Raw genomic sequence first — 18,333 nt, 5'->3', positions numbered from 1 at the left:
TATAATTTCAGAAGAATGATTCTCGCGGCTGATCGACTCACACAAATATTCAATTCTCGCCACTAATTTTGTCCACAACTCGATCGCGCGCGAAGATGGAAAAAGAGGTGCAAGTGACTGTGGATGATGGAGGAAAAAACTAGTGCAGCATCAATTGCGCGGCGCTGTTGTTGATAAGAAACATCAAGAATCCATCATAAGATCGATTCGAGCGGTGCTTTTGTTCTCAAATTCCTCAAATAATCGCGTCTCTTTTTCCCTCTCACCGAATAAGATGTAATTTCTCTCTGGGTTGGATTTTTACGATATTTTCACGCAGAGAGTATCCTTAAGACTTCCCATAGCTGAAAGCTTCTTAAGCGTGATAAGCCAATCGGCAGGAATGCAGGGAATTAAGCAGGTCATTAACCGTCTGTGTATTCCCGTCAAATGCGAAAGAAATTATGCCTCGAGTCGAAGAAGATTATCTATTGGATGCTTCACTATTTTTTTGCCACCACCCATGCCACGAGCTATGCTCAATATGCAAAATATTCGATGAGGAATGCAAATTATGAGATCGCGCGCAAAATTTGATGCACACAACAAGTCACGGGATTTCACGAGAAATCCCGTGTGGCGAGAGGAACAAAGGGAATTTTCCTTGTTTATAGTGCGCAAAAAAAAAAAAATTTCTTATAAAGTCCCGCTCTGTGGTGATAAAGAAGCGGAAGAGACGAAGAGGTGAGTTTTGCCATGAATGAGAGGCCCTCAAAATTGATTCATACAAATTCAGACAATTGAAGTGATTGGCGGTGGTGTTTCTCGAAGATGATGGGAAAAACACGTCCGCATGTGAAAGAAATCGATGGATAAAGAGAAGTACCGCAAGACAGGTAGCTACAATATCGCCTGGGATGTGAAACTGATCCATTTCATCGTCCTTTGTTGCATTTAGGGATTGCATCATTTTGATTATCTCAAGTGAGGATGGTTATTGTTCGATCGATTCTGCGGGTGTTCAAAAGCTATTTTCTGTACATTGTTGACTGAAGAATCTCAAGCCACTTTGAGGCAGTTTCGAATTCAGACATTCCACTGAATGCCTCAATTTAAATGGCTTTCTATTTCCTGGAGGCTCAAAACTGAGTGTAATTGCGGGTTGTACGTTAATTTTCACTCTTTCATTTCAAAATGTAGAGCTTTAAGAGCGTTAATTGAGATAGTTCTAATTCGTGGTTGAGATTTATTTGGGTATATTCATTTTGACAAATATTATTTGCCTCCAGTTGAGCGCATTTACTTTGATTTTGCCTGAGTAATGGACGGTTTTCTACGTGTTTCACTCAAGAACGTATTATTTGAACTAACATGAAGATGATAAATTACGAATTAATTGGTTGATTTGAGAGTTTTTCAAGCACACTTTGTGATCATTTGACTACAAGAAGACGCGCTTCAAGAATTGGTTGAGAACGAGGGAGGAGAGAAATAGAAAATAATGAATTAACTGTTAAAGACATTCTTATATTCACTAAATTCTATTAAGAAGACTTCTTGTGGAATTCACCTTTTGCAGAAGGTCACAATAATGACACAATAATTTTGCTCACTTGTATATTATTATGAGCATTCATTTACTTCCCATCTTTCCTCCAGAAAACTCATTTGGAGCATTTTTTCGCGTGAAATATTAAGTTTGAGCTGTAAAATATTATAAAAAGAGAAACACTCAAATTGATTCACGCAACTCTGGTGGGAAACACAGCACATTGAAAGGAATTCTTCTTGTGAATAAAGAAGTAGCAAAAAAAAAGAGGAAGAACAGGTAGAAAAGTTTCCTTCGATGCTCCTTTTGAGTCAGTGTTATTATTGATTTGTCTTTTTCTTCGTGATTCTTTTGCTATCTCATTGATGAAGTCACATTTTTTTGCCAAATTAAGGAAAATTTCCCTTTGTGCTTCACAAATTTCAGTTTATAATGCATTTTCGCGTGACTCTTTGGGATCAAATTTTAATCAACTCAAGCAGGAATGAAGAACTCAATCAAGGAGCTGTTCAAAATGCATTGTCACAAAGAAGTTGAGTGTTGAGGGAAAGAGTCAGAAAATTGGCCTGTAAAATGCAAATTTTGCGCAACAAGGATTTGTATCAGAAAACTGTGGAAATGGTGAATAATATGGGTTCTTTTGCCGGAATTGATTTCCTATGTCGAATCGTAACGAAGCCAATAACATTTCCCGGATACTTGCTGATAGCTGCAATAAATTTCAGCAGCGTGTGCACTGTTTATTCCACTTACTTCTTCAGGGACAATTTCACTGATTTGGCATATTGTTTAACAACTTTGGGCATCATAATAATGGTACTGATGAAGGTGATAAGCATTTTTACAACGCACAATTACGCACACGATATAATTAAGGAAGTGAACGCAATAATCGACAGACTTGAGGGTGATCATGAGAAATCTTCTAAGATTCAAAAGGGACTTCAAGCTTTTCAATTGACCTTCAATATGGTTAAAGTGTCATACTTTGCAGCCGGTTTGGGAATGATCCTTTTCGCTTTAATGAATTTCGCTTTCAAGAAGGAGAGAGTTTTAATCACAGGATTTATCGTACCGTTTTTGAGTCACGAAGAAACTCCAGGATATCAAATTAATTTACTCTTGCAAGCAGTGGAGGATATGATAGCCGTGATTTTTCTGATAACGTACGACTCCTTCTATATTGGCCACATGTTCATAGCGTGCACGCATAAATTGACCATGACACACTTCTGCAAGGATTTTGACAAGTTATTAAATGAAAACGATGAGCTTGTGAACGCCGAAGATGCGGTGAAATGCCTTAAAGCCTTGCTTCTTGAGCATCAAAGCCATTTGAGGTTGATGAGGAATATATCAGACATGGTCAATACTTCAAATGTGGTGCACTTCCTTTCGAACATGTGCGTCGTCATTTTGTCGATCGTTGTCCTCGTGAAAATCCTCTGGATTCCCGGAGTGGCTCTCCTTGGCGTTACCGTTGGGAATTTGTTCCTGTATTCGGCGATTGGCACTCTTTATTCCGTCTGCGCTGAAATTTTCCAGGCGGAGGTTTACAATTGCAAGTGGTACGTGTTTCCGCCGAAGATCCAGAAGGCCCTGGGCTTTGTCCTTGCCATGAGTCAGCGTCCTGTTCAGCCTTCAGTTGGAGGATACGCTCCTTTGGATCTGCGCACTTTCTTGAAGGTGAGACACTGAAAGAGCGTATTTTACCTCATTTCATCGGTTTGGCTCTCTTCCAGTGCTTGAAGACCATCTATACCATCACGATGATGCTTCTCAATGCTGAATAAACTCTCAAAAAGGGAGAAATGTGCAATTTATAGTTTACACACTTTAAATTCTAAACTTGATGCTGATAAATGGAAATTATATCAAGAACACTCTTCTTAAGATCTTGCACAGCTTACAGACGTTTTTAGTCCAAATCTCATTATTGAGCCAACAATTTGAACACAATAACATATAAAACACGAGGATATTAATAAAGAAATAGATATTCTGCAAGTTGTTTCTTAGTCAATTTTGTATCTTTGAATTGTTGTGAAAATTTAGTTTATCCTTTCTTTTCCACAAAGTGAATGTTCATACGGCATATTCTTATAGCGCCTCGTACAAAATTATTACATTTAATCAATAAATAGAGACATTTAAATAAATTAGGCAAATTACTTACGCATAAGTTTGATAATATTTCTTCACTGGTGCGCTCATAAAACCGGTCGATAAAACCATTCTGCAAAGAGTGGCAATTTGTTGACGTTGATCAGAAGCGCGCCTGTTCGGAAGAAAAGCAGCAAGACTTGGAGAAAGAGCGAGAGAGATGTGATAAATTTAATTCGTAGTTAAAGCATCTTTTCACAGTGGATAAATGACTTCAATAATCACCTTCGGTGCAGTGGCAATGCATTTCCAAAATACTCCACCGAAGATGCTGCGCATAGATGAAGAATATTACCATTTGCCGCATTTCAATGTGATTTAGGATGCCACTTTGTTACTTTGTGCGCTCAATCGCGGGGTGGAAATGCGCAAGAAGCGCGCGAAAGCGGCCGGCAAAGTGAGGTGAATTAATAACAATAGGGGTAATCTTACCAGAGCACATCTTTAATAGTTGTGACCTTCAGGAATCATTGCTGGCGAAGCTGTAATTCTCCATGATTTTCTATTGGGAATTTCTTCTTTCCACTCTCCTCATTATGATTTCATCGATCATAATCACGTCACACGTATTAAATCTCATTTTATTTACAAATTCATCCCGATATTAAATGAGTGTGAAGAATGTGGCTTTTGCCTGATACGCATTCTTAATATCTCACGCAATAAATTCGAGCACGGATCTTATATGAATCATATGATGGTCAAATTCAGTAATTAATAAGACTTGAAGACAAATTTTTCCCTGGATTTTTGGGAAGGAAAACAGGAAAGACACTGGGAGAATCAAGAGGAATTCCAGCAACTTTCACGGGGAAAGATTTGTACGATGAATAGGAATGATTAAGATGTAAGATTGATAAGTGAAACAATTACCGCATTCGATGCTCTCTGTGTGAAGAGATTTTAATAGTTTCTGATTCTTCAACACACACGCAGAGGCCGGACAAAAGCACCTGCAAAGATATCTGTACTTTGCTGAATCACCAATAATTACCAATTCATGCATGAAATATCGGATTGGTGGGAATATGAATAAAAGCCCTGCGATAGTCGCTGTCTGGGTTGTTTTTGTCTCGGGATATACCAAGAAAAGAGAAACTTTCACGATGTGAATCCTCTTCCTTGAAGGCGGACGACAAAAAAAAATCTCTTTCATCATATTTGCCGTGAATCTCTTTTGGCACTTCCTTTCACACAGAAGAGCACAAAAAAGACATTTTTTCACCATCAGTGGAAAAAATGCTTTACAGCTACAGGCATTTAATTTAATTTTATAGCATCCTGAGTGTTATTAAATATCCATTTTGTCTGTTTTCTATCAACAGGATCTGCGCAGCATTTGTAAGTGAAAAGGTAAAAGGCTGAGGAGGAAATTGCCAAGTTGTGTTGTTTTTTTCTGCGTGTTAAATTATAATCATTATGTACGAAAGATTACATGCAATTGATGTCATTTTGGCATTGACATGACTTTTTTCACCAAACAATAAGAATTTGATCGTTATTATTCATGCTCATGAAGAGAAGAATAATGAAAAGGGAAATTTCCTCTCAATATTTCCTTCCCCTTAATTGTTGAGAAACACGTGCTGCTCCATTTTTTGCACCGAAAACTGGCTATTAAAGAAATGAGAGTGAAAAATAAACATTGGAATGAATGACTGCGGTGAGGTGAAACATTAAGAAAGATTTTGAGATGATTTCTTTTCGTAAATTGATACAATTGAGACTGGAAATTGCCAATAATGGAAATTACAAGTCGTTTTTTTTTTCTTTGGCTCGAGGGAAGAAAAATACATGGAAACTAGATTCCATTTGAGATTCTCTTATTTGATTAATATTTTTTTTCTTCCTGAACGATTTTGTATTTTGTATAATTGACTTGAGAAATGTTGCATTTATAAAAATTATAAATCGTCTTACATTCCATATAGTCTCATTTTTGTCGTTGCTCGTCGCATTAGTGCTGAAAATATGAAATTTATTCAGAATTGTGTTATTAATTATCGATTCTGTTTGATGATTGAGAGTGGCTGCATTCCATCTTCCTCATTCGCCTCTCACTTGTAATTCCTCCTCGGGCTCTGCTGTCCCGTGATGTCTTTAAACGGCTTTGAGAAGGCATCTTAGGCGGGTTTGGGGATGAGACAAATATGTAATTATAAATTCATTTTTAATAAATATTTCTCTTGAAAATTCACTGCAATTTTTTTGCCCAATTCCTATGCAGAAATGCGAATTATTTTGCCAAATTCAGGCGCCAAGTTTTTGAGTCTCTTCACTCTTTCAGTGGTAGATTTATTGACTTCATATTTTGGCATTGACTCTTGAAAAATTCTTCAGTGAATATTTCTAGTAATAAATCATTCATTTACTCGTCTCTGAGGTGGAGGAGTTTTCTGATTAAACCCCCAATAATACCTTCCGAGAAGCGAGGAGATAAAGAAGTGATTTAGGCTATGATTTCCCTAATTTCACCCCAAAATGTTCTAAGGATAATAACTCCCAATGATGCCCATTGAGATCACTTTGGCTGAGAGACAATTGGGTAATTTGGTGAGATGCCACAGAAAAAGCTGAAGGGCAGCGAATGGTCATTAAGATAGCCATCGGAGAGGACTCTTGAGGATTCTCTTTTGACCTTGTTTTCGCTCCTGTGAAAAGACGTGTGGACATAAATATTTATTGATGTCATAAATTAGTGATTTTATGCTTGTTGTCTCGAGATCTTTTCACTTTTCTCGGCACCTCATCACTGGCGTTTTGCCACGTGTCATCCGAGATCAATTAAAAGCAACACTTTGTGTGATAAAAAGCCAATAATCTATCGTCGAGTGAAGCAGTCTCTTCTTCTTCATCCTTCACGGTTCACAGATAAAGGACGAGCCATCGTAATTAGATAATGATCGTGTTTTTTTGTGTTAGTTCTACTGCTAAAAAATGATATAAATTGCGAAGGGTCGTCATTGTAGCGTGAATGACGCGTGCTTCGAATGCTTCACTTACTCCCTCGCATTTTTTACCCCATCATGATCAACTACCCTTCGCAGTTGTCATGATCCCTCATGATTTTTTTCCTCCTCGCAATCCCATAAGGATCAGTTCTGGTGGCACGAAAATAAACATAAATACCAAATGTGCATACAATACAGGTAATAAAAGACATAAGAAGAGGGTAAATTTTGCGACATTTGGTGCTTCACTTTTGGGTCATTTTCATTTTTCAACGGGTTCTTCCGTATTCTGAATTTCGATACTCAAGCGAGGGTGTTGTTTCCCTAAAAAAGTTTTGGATGAATTAAACTTTGGCTTTAGAATTGTTTCTCTTCAACAATCTGCTTATTACAATTCCACTGCGTACTTAAGATTTATAATCAATCTTACAGATCGATACACAATGATAACGGGTGAATCGAAAACTATGAATAGATGATTTTTTTAGTAGTAGTTTAGTGGCTTAAAGTATGAAAAGTTGACTATTTATCGTCTACGTCGTGCATTTTTTCTAAGAAAATTATCTCAACCCGCAGAAAAACGCATAAAACGCCTTTTTGATTAATTCTAGATTTTCGGGTTTTTTGTCAAATATTCTTAGACTTTAAAATAACATTATTTGTCATATATTTAAATTTTTTCACTTGAAACTCTTAAATAAAAGTTCATGTATGAAAAGTTGATTTTTCAAAATGTTTACGTGTAAAATGTACTCAGAAACTATTAAAAATTGACTTTGGAATGTAATATTTCAGTTTTTCTATTAATTTTGCCATATTTCAGTCAAAATTTCTCAAAAATTCCAATAAAATCAACGGGAATATTCACAAAATATTTATTACAGAGCAATATTAGCACTTTAACAAAAGATTAGAATGTGTTTTGAGGTAAATTCAACCACTATATATCCGTCGATATACAATATTTAAAGTAAAATATGCATAAGAATTAATTGTGCTTGAATTTCCCTGGGCTTCAGAATGTTGAAGAAGAGCAAATAACGGTTTGAGAAGTCGAGGAAGATAAAAATTCGCGGAATGATTCAATCCTTGATTGCTTGAGCCACAAAGACGTATAAAAATGTATTTAATGTTGAATCTCCATCGCGATGAAATGAATGAACGCGGTATCATGAATAAAAGAAAAGGGAGATTCATTTCAGAGAGAAATGGCTATATTTCGCTATGCGTACGTTATGCAATTATTCAATTCTCATTGGAGTGCCGTTGGGGCGACTCATCCCTGTGTTGTCCATTGAAAAAGTATGATATCTCTATTAAAAGTCTCGTCAGATATGGCCAAAATGAGAGAGAGAGAAGAGCGAATTAAAATGCGTTGTGAGAGATTCTTCTGCAATCGATAGAGTCGGAGCCTGAGGAATGTCGCTGGATGATTTGAGGAATATAGAATTTTGGGGCCAAGAGAAACGTGTCAAAATTTCAAGACGTCGCGTTTCACTTAATGTCTGCTGACCGAACTTGAGGCTCTCATGCGTTCTCTATATAAATGCATAACTCTGCAATGTAAATTATGCCATCGCGAGGAGCGCAGAGGGAATTTAGGGAAATTGGCAGTCTGGCAAGAACTGGGAAGTGAACTCAATTCCTTCCCTGGCTGAGCCACTTTATCACCCACAATCTAATCGCGGCCGCCACATTAATATTATGTATGCACGGGACTGACGAAGGGAGCAACCATTGACACGAGTTTCAAGGGAAGAAGACTCTTCCCTCCGCATTTAATTGGAGTTAATTATCATGAGAGTCTCTAGAGTGGCGCAAGTAAAAATGTACGTTGACTGACGTGCAAAGTAAAGGGTCCGGCACGTGCCCGAAACAGTGGCGTCAGAAGAAACAGCACACAATATACTCATGCCTTCCTTTATCATTGTCAGCATCAGCCGGAATGCACAGAATGGCATTGTTTGTGTTGAAAAATTAAGATCAATTTCTCCAGAAGAATGTGATTGTCTTCTTAAATGCGAGAAAAAACGAAAGGAAAAATCAAGGAAAACTGCGGATTATCGATACATGAGACATTGGCAATGGATTTTAACCAAATTTTAACACATTTTTAGGGAAAAAACAACTGAAAAAGACAATCTAAAGACTAATTAGTCATATTTTTCCTCTAAAATTGTGTTTTAATAAAGGAAATTGCACGATATTCGTATCGATAACATCAGAGCAATGAGAACCAAATGTGATAACGCACTAAGAGTGTCTTTATAAATGGCAGTTGAGTGGACTTATTATTCGTGAAACCACTTTAACAAGCGACCTGCAATTAATTACAAGAATTATGCATCACTTTCTCTTGAGTAAATACTGCGTCTATATTTGAGTATCTTCTTCTGGGCAATTTGAGTGCTGGTCTTTGGGTTTGGACTAGTTCTGTTGGCGGGACTTCAGCTGGTGGGTCTCAGGAGACTGTATGTGGCCTCATCGACGCCCCTCTCGAGCAGATCCCGCAGCGCCGCGATGTACGTCTGGGCCATCTGCAGCGTCTCGTACTTGGACAGGCGATGCTCAGCATCCAGCGACGGGACGACTTCGCGCAGTCTGTCGAAGGCCTCGTTCAGTCCATTCATGCGCCGTCGCTCGCGGGCATTCGCCGCCAGGCGCCTCTTCCGCATCACCGAGGGACTCAGTGGGGTCATCTTGCCGGATCTGGGGCAGTTCCTCTGGCGATATGAGTCACCATCGCGGCGTCTCCTCTTGGCGCGTGGCGCGGGATTGATTTGCGTGTGATTTTGCAGATCGGCAGCCATGCAGAAGTCCACCATCAGGGATGGCTGGTGCTCCAGGGCGAGGCAGAGGTTGTCTGAGCACGAGGATGTTGGCCAGGATGTGGTGTAGAAGGAGAGTGACTCGTCGCCCGAGTACGTGTCCGACACGGAGGCATTGGTTGGGTAGTGAAAGAGCTGCGAAACCTCCATTGGCACTCGGAATTCCTCTACAATTTCCTGCACACGCGTTTTGGCGCCATGCGGCTGTTCCACCAGCGCTCGCCAAACTGACTGTCGGACTGTGGAAGAGTCACCTGAAGAGGCGCACCCCTAATGATCGTGATCGTGAAACTGAAAGTCAGGAGGGAGAGACACACACTGTCCTTTTCTCCCCTCTTTCACGTGAACCAGCGACACTTTGTATTTTAATTCGCACTCGATTCTCCTTAATTAATTCCACTGAGCCGATGAGACCCTCGCCCTTGTTTAGACTCGTCCCCAAAGTCGCACTGCGCTTCATTCATACTTCAGGGGTTCATCTGCTGCTCTCCAGGAAGACACCTTCTGAGTGGGAACGAGAGTGAAACAGAGTTTTAGTAGGAAAATTGTCTCTTTTCTTCATTGTTATTGTTTACTATTACATTAAGCATTCACAGGTTTCCTTAAAAGTTTTAATCTTTATAGAGAGTTTTCTCATTCAAACTGCAACGGAATAACTATGTTTATTCACATGTTTTTTTTTTCTACAAATTCTTATCTACAATTTCTACTCTGTCTCTAGTTGATATTAAAAATATATAAAAGTTAAATTACAATTTTGTACTCTTTATCAAAATACCACTTAAAGAAAAAACCCCCTCATTTTGACTAGAAAAATCTTGAGCGTGAGCGGATTTATAATTCAACCCACGTGAATAAAGGGAAGATTTGTTAAAACAGCAACAGAAAAAAGTCTCTGATTGTACAATATTTGAGGTGTGAATTTCTTTAATCAGGACAATTTTGGCATCTTGTAGAGAAAGATGACGTTGAGGATTATATTTTACTGAGATTTCTTTTCTCTTTTTAGAGCCCAATAAGAAAGAGCCAATTTTAGGCACAACAACTTTTGGGATGAGTAATTTAATTAACGCTGTTTTCAACAATTTATTTTTCACCACTCTGCAAATTACAACAAAATCTTCAAGGATTCATAAGGAAAAACGTGTCTCTCGTGTGTTTGTGTGTTGAAGACACAATCATTAAGCGATTAATAGAAATTTAAGCGGGAAAAAACTGTACTTTTATTTCATTTAAATGATGGATTCAGTGAAACTCTGGAAACTCTTCTGTTTCTCTCATTATTTTTGCGTGTGTTTTTCTGCACACCGTGTTCGTTTATAATGCACACAGTGAGAATATTTATGCTGCAAATCCTTAACTACATCCTCTTCTCTCCTCTTTCGGCCTCTACAGTTTTTAATGCCAAAGTCATCTTAGTGAAAGAAACTGACACATATTCTTAGTGTTCTCCTCCTGACCAATTCACCAATTCCCACTTCGAGCCCCACGATTTCCTCCGCCGCCGCCGCGGAACATTGGATTCCCGCGGAAGGGATGCGGTCGTCCTCTGGGCGCCCTCACGCCACCCCTCATGTTCATCCCTGGCCGGAAGTTGAACAGAGGCTGCATGCCGAAGGGAGGACGCATCCTGTCGCCGCCAAAGAATCCGCCACGCATGAAATTCCCTCCAGGTCCACTCGGAGGTCCGTTCCAGCTGCCATTCCCGCCGCCGCCGCCGTGCATCGGACCGCCGGGAGGCGTTGGCAGAAGTGGCGGAGGACCCTTGTAGGGTGAGAAATTCATTCCTGGCGGCTGCATGAAGCCCATCTGTATTCCTCGTGCTCTCATATCGTTGTCCATCTCCTCTCCCTCACCATCAGCCATCTGATCTCCGCCCAGATCATTGCCATCCTCTTCTTGTCCTGAGAAAATACAGAAAAAAACCAACAACTTTAGCACTTCAGCTAATTTGAGAGGCAAACAACACTTGACTTACCTAGACGAAATCCTAAGCGAGAGAGAGAGAGCATACAAAAAGACAAAAATTGTGTGTGATTAAAGAGTTAAATCGACTTTAGTATGCTCACTCTCAGAGGAAAACTTGCAATTGCACAAATACTCACTGTGATACTCTTCGATATCATCATCGGACATCTCCATGTCGACACTCTCAACATTGTCCGGGCCATTTTGCACGTTCTTCGCGTTCGGCGACTTCATGATCTTCTTCCCCATCGCATTGTTGAGTGGCGGCACGGACGGCACCACGAAACCCGGCGGGGGTTTTTGGAAATTTGGTAGCAGTGACGAGTTTGCCTGAAATCCCACAAAAACCGTCAAGAGATCAAGACATTCAATCCACACAAATTGCTTTCAACTCACATTCATGGACTCCTTCATGAAGGCATCAAAGCCAGGCGGAGGATCAACTGGAATCAGTGTGGGAGGAAGTGGTGGAGGCACAACTGGCTCTTCCGCCTCGCCCGCCTTCGGCGGACTCACTCTCTCAGCATTGCCCGGCGTCAGAGAGCTCTGCCTCCTCATGTCAACATCCTGACCAGATGACGGTGGCCAGAGAAGCGGAGGAGCCACTGGTGGCGGTGGGATTTCCTTCTCACTGTTCGCCTTGCTCCTCGGCGATCCGGTCAGGGAAATCAAATTGCGATGATCAACATCGACGGCACGATTTTTCACTGCAAACACATTTTGCTCTTAGTTCAATCAAAGATTTGTGCTAAATTGATTTGATTGTTGATTTTACCTTTGGAAGGCGTTGACAGAATCTCTGACGGAAGATTCAACTGTCTGTGATCCACATCAGTCGCTCCAGAGTTCTCGGAATTCTCAATATACTCAATCATTCCTGTGTCATTCGTGGGCTTGCGATCAAAGTGTGGCGGCGACGATGGAGTCTCCGTTGTCTGGTCATAGCCTGTCGAATTGTTCCCCAGCCACTCCAAGCCACTGTTTCCCCAGTTGCCACCGTAGTTGTTCATTGAGTTCTGCCGAATGGGCGGCGGCACTGGTGGCGGAACAATGGAGGGCGTGTAGCTCTGACCAGTCTCATCGCCATACCGTCGCCCATAGTCCTCCTCAGTCGTGAACTCGTCCAGACTCATGCCCGGATTGTACGGCACCTGATCCGGCGCACGCACGCCCAGGTATGATGGCAAGGAGTTCGGCGCCACGGGCGGTACGGGCTGGGGTGTCTGCAGCGACGGGATGTACTTGCTGGGCGGCGTGTCATTGATGATGTTCTTGAAGATGTTGTTCACACTGAAGTCCGCCGCCTCGCTCTGGCTGGAGCCTCGTGAGTCAATCACTTGGATCTGCTGCCCCGACGCCCGGTGATCCGATCGCATCTGGCTGCTGTGGCTATCACGATGAAAGTCATTGATATCGAATGGCAACGCGCCACCGTCCATGTAACTCATGAATCCATTCGAGTAATTCGCCCCACTTCCGGGGAACTCAAACTCCACGTCCGGCTCCGGCGACGGGGCATTGATGTCCGGTGATGGGATTGGACTGGGCAGCGACGGTGTCAATTCTTCCAGCTTCTTCTTCATCGCCTTCACGCGATTCCCAAAGTTCCGATAGGCCTGAAAGTGACAGAGATTTTGATGTTGGGAAGAACACTAGAGAGAGAGAGATTCCTTTTGAGCACTCACAATTGCCACTGTCTTGACATCGCCTCGCTGATTGTGGTAGAACTCATCCGCCTGCACGAGAGCCGTGATGAGGATTCCTCTCGCTTTGATCTCCGCCTTCAGGGTATTCATATAGCTTTCCAGATTTGTCAGGCACTCTTCCAACTCCTTCTCCACGTCCTCCACGTGGCTGCGATCTGGAGAACACAAAACGTAATCAGTGGGAATTCAGGAGGACGCAAGTGTTGATCTCCTTACCCTTGAGATTTTGCTTTATATTGTCCACGTCACACTGTGGCATCTTCGAGAGGTTCTTGAAGCTCTTGTCCGTGCGTTCTTGCAGCTTCACGCAGTCCCGCACGTTGGCGATCAGGGCTGTCGTCTCGTCGGCCACCTCGGGCTCCTTGGACTCCTGGTTCTTCTTCGCCGGCGGCGGCATATTGAGCAACCCCACGAGATCCGCCAGGAAGTCCTCATTGTAGACGCCGCGCTGCTCCCAGATCTTGAAGATGCGCAGGATCTTGCTCTTCACCTTCTCGTCGCGCACCATCGTCGTGGCGCGCTGCAGAGTCGTGCCCCAGCTCTCCACGAACTCATAGTTGTTCCTCTTGCTGTACTGAATCACATCGTTGGCCAGGTGGAAGAGTGTCAGGCGATGCTCCACTTTGACTGAAAGAGAGAGAAGGACGTTCAGCGGACGGCCCGGAGGACATACTCACGAGGATACCTTGCTTGAGGACAGTGAGCCAGCTGGAGACGATCTTCTTGTGATGTGATCGCCACTGAAGACACCAAGTTGACATGGAGCTGATGCTGTCCTGTGTGTCTTTCAGGCCGCTGAGATTCTTCTCAAACACCACCGTGTCAAATTCTTCCGGTGCCACACTCATTTTGGCATCAAATCTTCACATAGGTCCTCAAGAGATTGTGTGATTTGGTTCAGGAAATCCGGACGAATCCCTCAATAAACTAACCACACATTTTGTATTGCTTCACAAACAGTCAATTTACACCACTTTTGGGCACCTCCGCCAGCAAAATTTCCCTCCACTTCTCTCAACAGTCTACAGGAGTAACTATTGACACCAACAGTAGCCCAGTATCCAGGCTGTTGGCAGGGAAAAATGAGATTTTCCAGATCGACGCGGTAAATCGCGGGAGTTGTGTCACTCAATTTACCCTCAATTTTCTCACAATCACAATAATTTTTCAGTCCACTGAGGCCACCAATTCACACTGCAATAGCTATTTCAGCAAACAACACTACGTTTGGGGAGCTGTGTGTGAGATTTTCAGGGGAAAATGCCTCTGAAAAACAACAACTCGAGTAAATGTCTTAAGAAAACTCGACGCCATTACAGTCTCTCGAGTTTTCTTCCTCTTCACCATTATTCAGGCAGATGGCGCGCGAGAGGGAATTCGCCGCTTTTTCGCCGTGAAGCTGTCAAATTTGTCCGGGAAGTTCCGCACGTGCGTTGTTTACATTCTTGAGGGATGGATTTCAGGGAGAAAAGCCTCCAAGGCGTGCTCCAGAAGAACGCTGATGAATTGGCCAGGTGGTCCGCCTTCAGAGATGAGCAGATGCAAGCGATTGAGAATCTGTACAACTTCCAGAAGCAACTGGAAGTGGAGATAATGGTGCCAATTGGGAACAAGGCTCTGCTGCCGGGATTCCTCTATCACACTAATGAAGTGATGGTGACGCACTATAATGGACTCTTCAGCAAATGTACAGTGCAGAAGGCACACGAGATCCTCCATTCTCGTGTGGAAATTGCGAATGATCGTCTCAGAGCGCTGGAGGCTGAGAAAGAGATGTTTGTCAACCGGCAAGAGCTGCCTGGGATGCAGGACATTTTCTCTGGTGAAGCACAGCAGGAAATTATGGAGGAGTACGATGAGGAGAAGGAGGCAGAGTGGCGGAAGTTGCACAGGGAACGCTTGAGAGAGCACAAACAGCGAGAAGCTGCGGACAGAAAAGCTGGCAAGGTGGAAGATGAGGATTTCGACCAGCTAATGGAGAGACTTGAGGAATTAGAAATGCTGGAGGAGATCAACAATGAGCTTGTGGAAGAAGGGCAAGAAGTGGAGGAATGTCCGAGTCAAGAAGTTCTGCAAATCAAGAGGAAATCCTTGACATTCTCTGACCAGGATTCTGTGCAGGTCATTCAATCCCACGAAGCGCCCTGCAAAGCAGCCAGACAGCCGGAGTCTTCCCTCCCGCTCAATCCTGATCTCACTCTGCACTTGGAAGTCACTCACTCAACAGCTGTCTTCTCTCCTTCCGGAACAGCAGAGATAACGAGTCCTGCTGACATCTATCGCGTCTTCGGTCAGTGCCTGGAGTCTCCCGATCAGTCGGAAGCCGCTGTGCCCAAGTCAATCCTGAAGAATCGCGAAGCAGTGGAGCGAGAGATTCATTTGCCTGGGGACGGAGTCAGAGAAGCTGCCACAAAGAAGCGACCAGCGAAAGTTGTCTCTGTGGATCATTCTGCCATTCTGGGCGATGTGATAGAGCGCAATCCGGAAGGCGAAGGGAATCCAGACACTGTAGATGTTCAGAAAGTCCCTAAGCGTCCGATAAGTCGGTTCAAGAGCGCTCGAGAGGCGAATTCCTAGCATGAATAAAGTCTTTTCTCACTGTTTCACCCTTTTATTACATCTCCTGAAAAGCTGTTCAAAGGCAAAGGATGCACCTGTGTGACTCGGTTGGGTGTCTTCCGCTCGCTGGACGCTTGCTGGGCGTCTGTGAATGTGAGTGAGATGGAATTGCGTGGGATTCACTTCTCATGTGCAGCCCTCTTGGCGGCTATCGACCTGAGGAACCGATTGCCGCACAGGAACGTGAAGAGCGCCAGTGGCAGGAGGTATCGGATGGTGGCGAACATGTCCAGCTGCACCCAGAACACGAAGAAGAGGAACAGAATGGCGCCCAGGCCAAGGTGAAATCCAATGGCGGACAGCGACAGAGGGAAATTGCTGATGTTCACTTTGAGGCGCAGCCACAGAACCAGGAGGATGAGGAGCGGCACACAGCAGATGCCAGTGAAGAGATCTGACACGAAGCGTGCTGGACGCTTCTCAGGAACGCGGAACTGATGGACAATCTCCTTCCTCGGCTTGTACACAGATTCCTGCGTGTCTCTCGCCGTCGCATCTCCGGAGAACTTGAGATTGATGTCCGCCACGTGCCAGCGGAAGGAGTTGGACAGCGACGCATCGCCCACAATGAGCTCCATGAGGTATTTTCCGGATGTCTGCGAGAAATCGGAACTCCTCGCGCCCACATCCATGTCGAATTTGTAGACTTTGCTCGAATCCTGTTCCGCCACGAAGACAATCTCCTCGCCAGTCTGGCCATTCTCGAAGCGCACAAACGCCTGGTGGACGGAGATGGGCTTCCCAGTGGTCTCATCGACCAGAGACACCTTCATCACCACCTTCTGCTGCGAGTCCGCGTTCAGGGGCGTGGAGAGAGTCTTGGGGAAGTCCACAGTTTGCTTCTTCACCGCTGAGCTGCTGTCCGAGTCGCCAATTCCCACCTCCAGACTCGACACCTTCACTCTGCCCAGGACTTTCAGCTCCGCTGACTGCTTGAAAGTTCCGGCCGTGAGATCAACCGTGTACTGCCCTCTGGCAGGCTTCGCCTGCTTCAGATCCAGGGCGAATACTGTCTTGTCTGAGCCCTTGGGTGTCAATTTCACGTCCTTCACCACAGCTGTGCCCTGCTTGTCCTTCACAGTCGCCTGCACAGTGTCCAGCGCCGGCGTCACAGCATTCCCCAGCAGATCCACCACGCGGAAGGTCACTTGCAAGTCGTCCGGCTGCAGCTGACCACTGCCCATCACTTGAATGCACACCGGAGCGATGGCTTTCTGTTGATTCAGCGTCGTCAGCGCGTCCAGGAGCACGTGCACGCCCTTCGCCGTCTGCACTGAGCGCCTGGACAGGAAATACGTGGCGAATTTCGTGGCCTGAATCGGCGTGATGGGATGGGGCTTCTTCTGCGACGCCGTGAGCTTCAGGGCACCTCCGAGGACCAGCGCAGTGATGCTGAGTCCACCCTCGAACTGCAACATCTTCCCGTCCACCTCATCCGCCTGGGCGATGGCGTCCTCAACGCGATCCACGAGCAGCAGCCCGTTGCCGCCGGTCTCCGCGGCCACAGTGAATGCGTGTCCCAGACTGGCAAGCGAGTCGTCCTTCTTCAGGATGGCTTGAAGGTTCTTCACCACGCGCAGCTTCGCCGCATCGTCCAGCGCAATCCCGGCAGCCTTGGCGGCGAAGAAGTTGAAGAACACTTCAGGCGCCGTTGTCGCTTCCTTGGCCAGCGCCCCCTCGAGTGCTGTGATCACGGCCGGGGGCACGGGAGGACTGCACTTGAGCTCCGAATAGATGCCGATCAGGTAGAAGTTCTTCTCGAACTCATTCAGCTTCGAGTCCGCGTGCAGAGTCTTCACGCGCGTGCAGAGAGCCGTCTTGTCGGCCGCCGTGAGCCGCGATCCGTAGTTGAGCACTGAGTAGTAGATGGTCTGCAGGTCCGAGGACTTCACGCCCTCCACGAACACCCTCTGCAGACGCTCATCTGTGGGGCTGAGGTAGCTGTTGGTCGTCCGGTCGGCGGCGCAGATCACGAGCGGTGCCACGAGCAGCAGCAGGCAGACTGCCGGAGGAAAAGTAAGGTTAGCCCAGAGATTTAATCACAGCACCCACTTTTCACTACAAATGCAATTTCAGGAGGAAGATTGGACATCTTCCTGTCCACTTTGAAGAGATTTTCACGAAAAACCCTTGGGAAATTGATGAAAATACGCCCAATTGCCGGCGACATCACACACCCACCGGCAACTTTTCCACCCCACGAAAACCCCAAAATCCGCGAGATTCTTGCACTAAATTACACTGCATGTGGGTTCCTTACATAAGTGCCGCATCGCAGGACAATAGAGATCCTTCCTTGTGCAGGAATTCAAGGAGAAACGAGGTAAAAAGCGGTATCCACTTCACTGCCTCTGACACTGAATCGACACGTCAATGATACGATACAAAATGAACCTCCTCAGTGCGCCTCGAACTCTGGCGGAGAGTATCTCAAGTTATCAGTGTCGAGAGATGGCGCTCGTGGGTTCATTGACATTTGAATTTTCAATACGATCAAAATTAAAATTACAAAGAATTTTACTAATTTTGAGAGAATACTTACATTTCAGTGATCCATGCAGAAATCGCTA

General features: G+C 44.3%; 4 protein-coding genes across 4 annotated transcripts; 2 read left to right on the top strand and 2 right to left on the bottom strand.

Annotated features, from left to right (window-relative positions):
• Window positions 1–2,101: 2,101 nt before the first annotated feature.
• LOC132261047 (uncharacterized) lies at window positions 2,102–3,321 on the top strand. Its single transcript, XM_059759560.1, has 2 exons — window positions 2,102–3,214; window positions 3,271–3,321. Exons 1-2 carry the CDS (start codon window positions 2,102–2,104, stop codon window positions 3,319–3,321), a joined length of 1,164 nt encoding a protein of 387 aa, XP_059615543.1.
• A 6,702-nt stretch (window positions 3,322–10,023) lies between these two features.
• On the bottom strand, window positions 10,024–14,509 carry LOC132261127 (regulation of nuclear pre-mRNA domain-containing protein 2). The gene is made up of 7 exons (XM_059759698.1): window positions 13,830–14,509; window positions 13,361–13,771; window positions 13,124–13,299; window positions 12,214–13,054; window positions 11,835–12,145; window positions 11,576–11,768; window positions 10,024–11,374 (listed from the first exon to the last, which is right to left on the bottom strand). Exons 1-7 carry the CDS (start codon window positions 13,990–13,992, stop codon window positions 10,935–10,937), a joined length of 2,535 nt encoding a protein of 844 aa, XP_059615681.1. The 5' UTR covers window positions 13,993–14,509; the 3' UTR covers window positions 10,024–10,934.
• A 55-nt stretch (window positions 14,510–14,564) lies between these two features.
• On the top strand, window positions 14,565–15,724 carry LOC132261129 (unconventional prefoldin RPB5 interactor-like protein). Its single transcript, XM_059759700.1, has one exon. The coding sequence runs from the start codon at window positions 14,597–14,599 to the stop codon at window positions 15,719–15,721; it is 1,125 nt and encodes a 374-aa protein (XP_059615683.1). The 5' UTR covers window positions 14,565–14,596; the 3' UTR covers window positions 15,722–15,724.
• Window positions 15,725–15,734: 10 nt separating this feature from the next.
• LOC132261128 (dolichyl-diphosphooligosaccharide--protein glycosyltransferase subunit 2) lies at window positions 15,735–18,136 on the bottom strand. Its single transcript, XM_059759699.1, has 2 exons — window positions 18,024–18,136; window positions 15,735–17,765 (listed from the first exon to the last, which is right to left on the bottom strand). Exons 1-2 carry the CDS (start codon window positions 18,034–18,036, stop codon window positions 15,883–15,885), a joined length of 1,896 nt encoding a protein of 631 aa, XP_059615682.1. The 5' UTR covers window positions 18,037–18,136; the 3' UTR covers window positions 15,735–15,882.
• Window positions 18,137–18,333: the final 197 nt, after the last annotated feature.

This window comes from Phlebotomus argentipes, unplaced genomic scaffold (assembly GCF_947086385.1).
Source record: "Phlebotomus argentipes unplaced genomic scaffold, Phlebotomus argentipes genome assembly scaffold_18, whole genome shotgun sequence".
Lineage (NCBI taxonomy): Eukaryota > Metazoa > Arthropoda > Insecta > Diptera > Psychodidae > Phlebotomus > Phlebotomus argentipes.
The sequence above is the reverse complement of the archived record's forward strand: the minus strand, read 5'-3'. Positions and strand labels throughout refer to the sequence as shown.

Excerpts from the sequence above, each read along its gene's own strand:
- LOC132261047 (XM_059759560.1), top strand. The coding sequence starts at position 2,102 with ATGCAAATTTTGCGCAACAAGGATTTGTATCAGAAAACTGTGGAAATG. Across the intron at positions 3,215-3,270 it reads ATCTGCGCACTTTCTTGAAG|TGCTTGAAGACCATCTATAC; the intron begins GTGAGACACTGA and ends GCTCTCTTCCAG.
- LOC132261127 (XM_059759698.1), bottom strand. The coding sequence starts at position 13,992 with ATGAGTGTGGCACCGGAAGAATTTGACACGGTGGTGTTTGAGAAGAAT. Across the intron at positions 13,772-13,829 it reads GCTCACTGTCCTCAAGCAAG|TCAAAGTGGAGCATCGCCTG; the intron begins GTATCCTCGTGA and ends TCTCTCTTTCAG. Across the intron at positions 13,055-13,123 it reads ATGTCAAGACAGTGGCAATT|GCCTATCGGAACTTTGGGAA; the intron begins GTGAGTGCTCAA and ends TGTCACTTTCAG.
- LOC132261129 (XM_059759700.1), top strand. The coding sequence starts at position 14,597 with ATGGATTTCAGGGAGAAAAGCCTCCAAGGCGTGCTCCAGAAGAACGCT.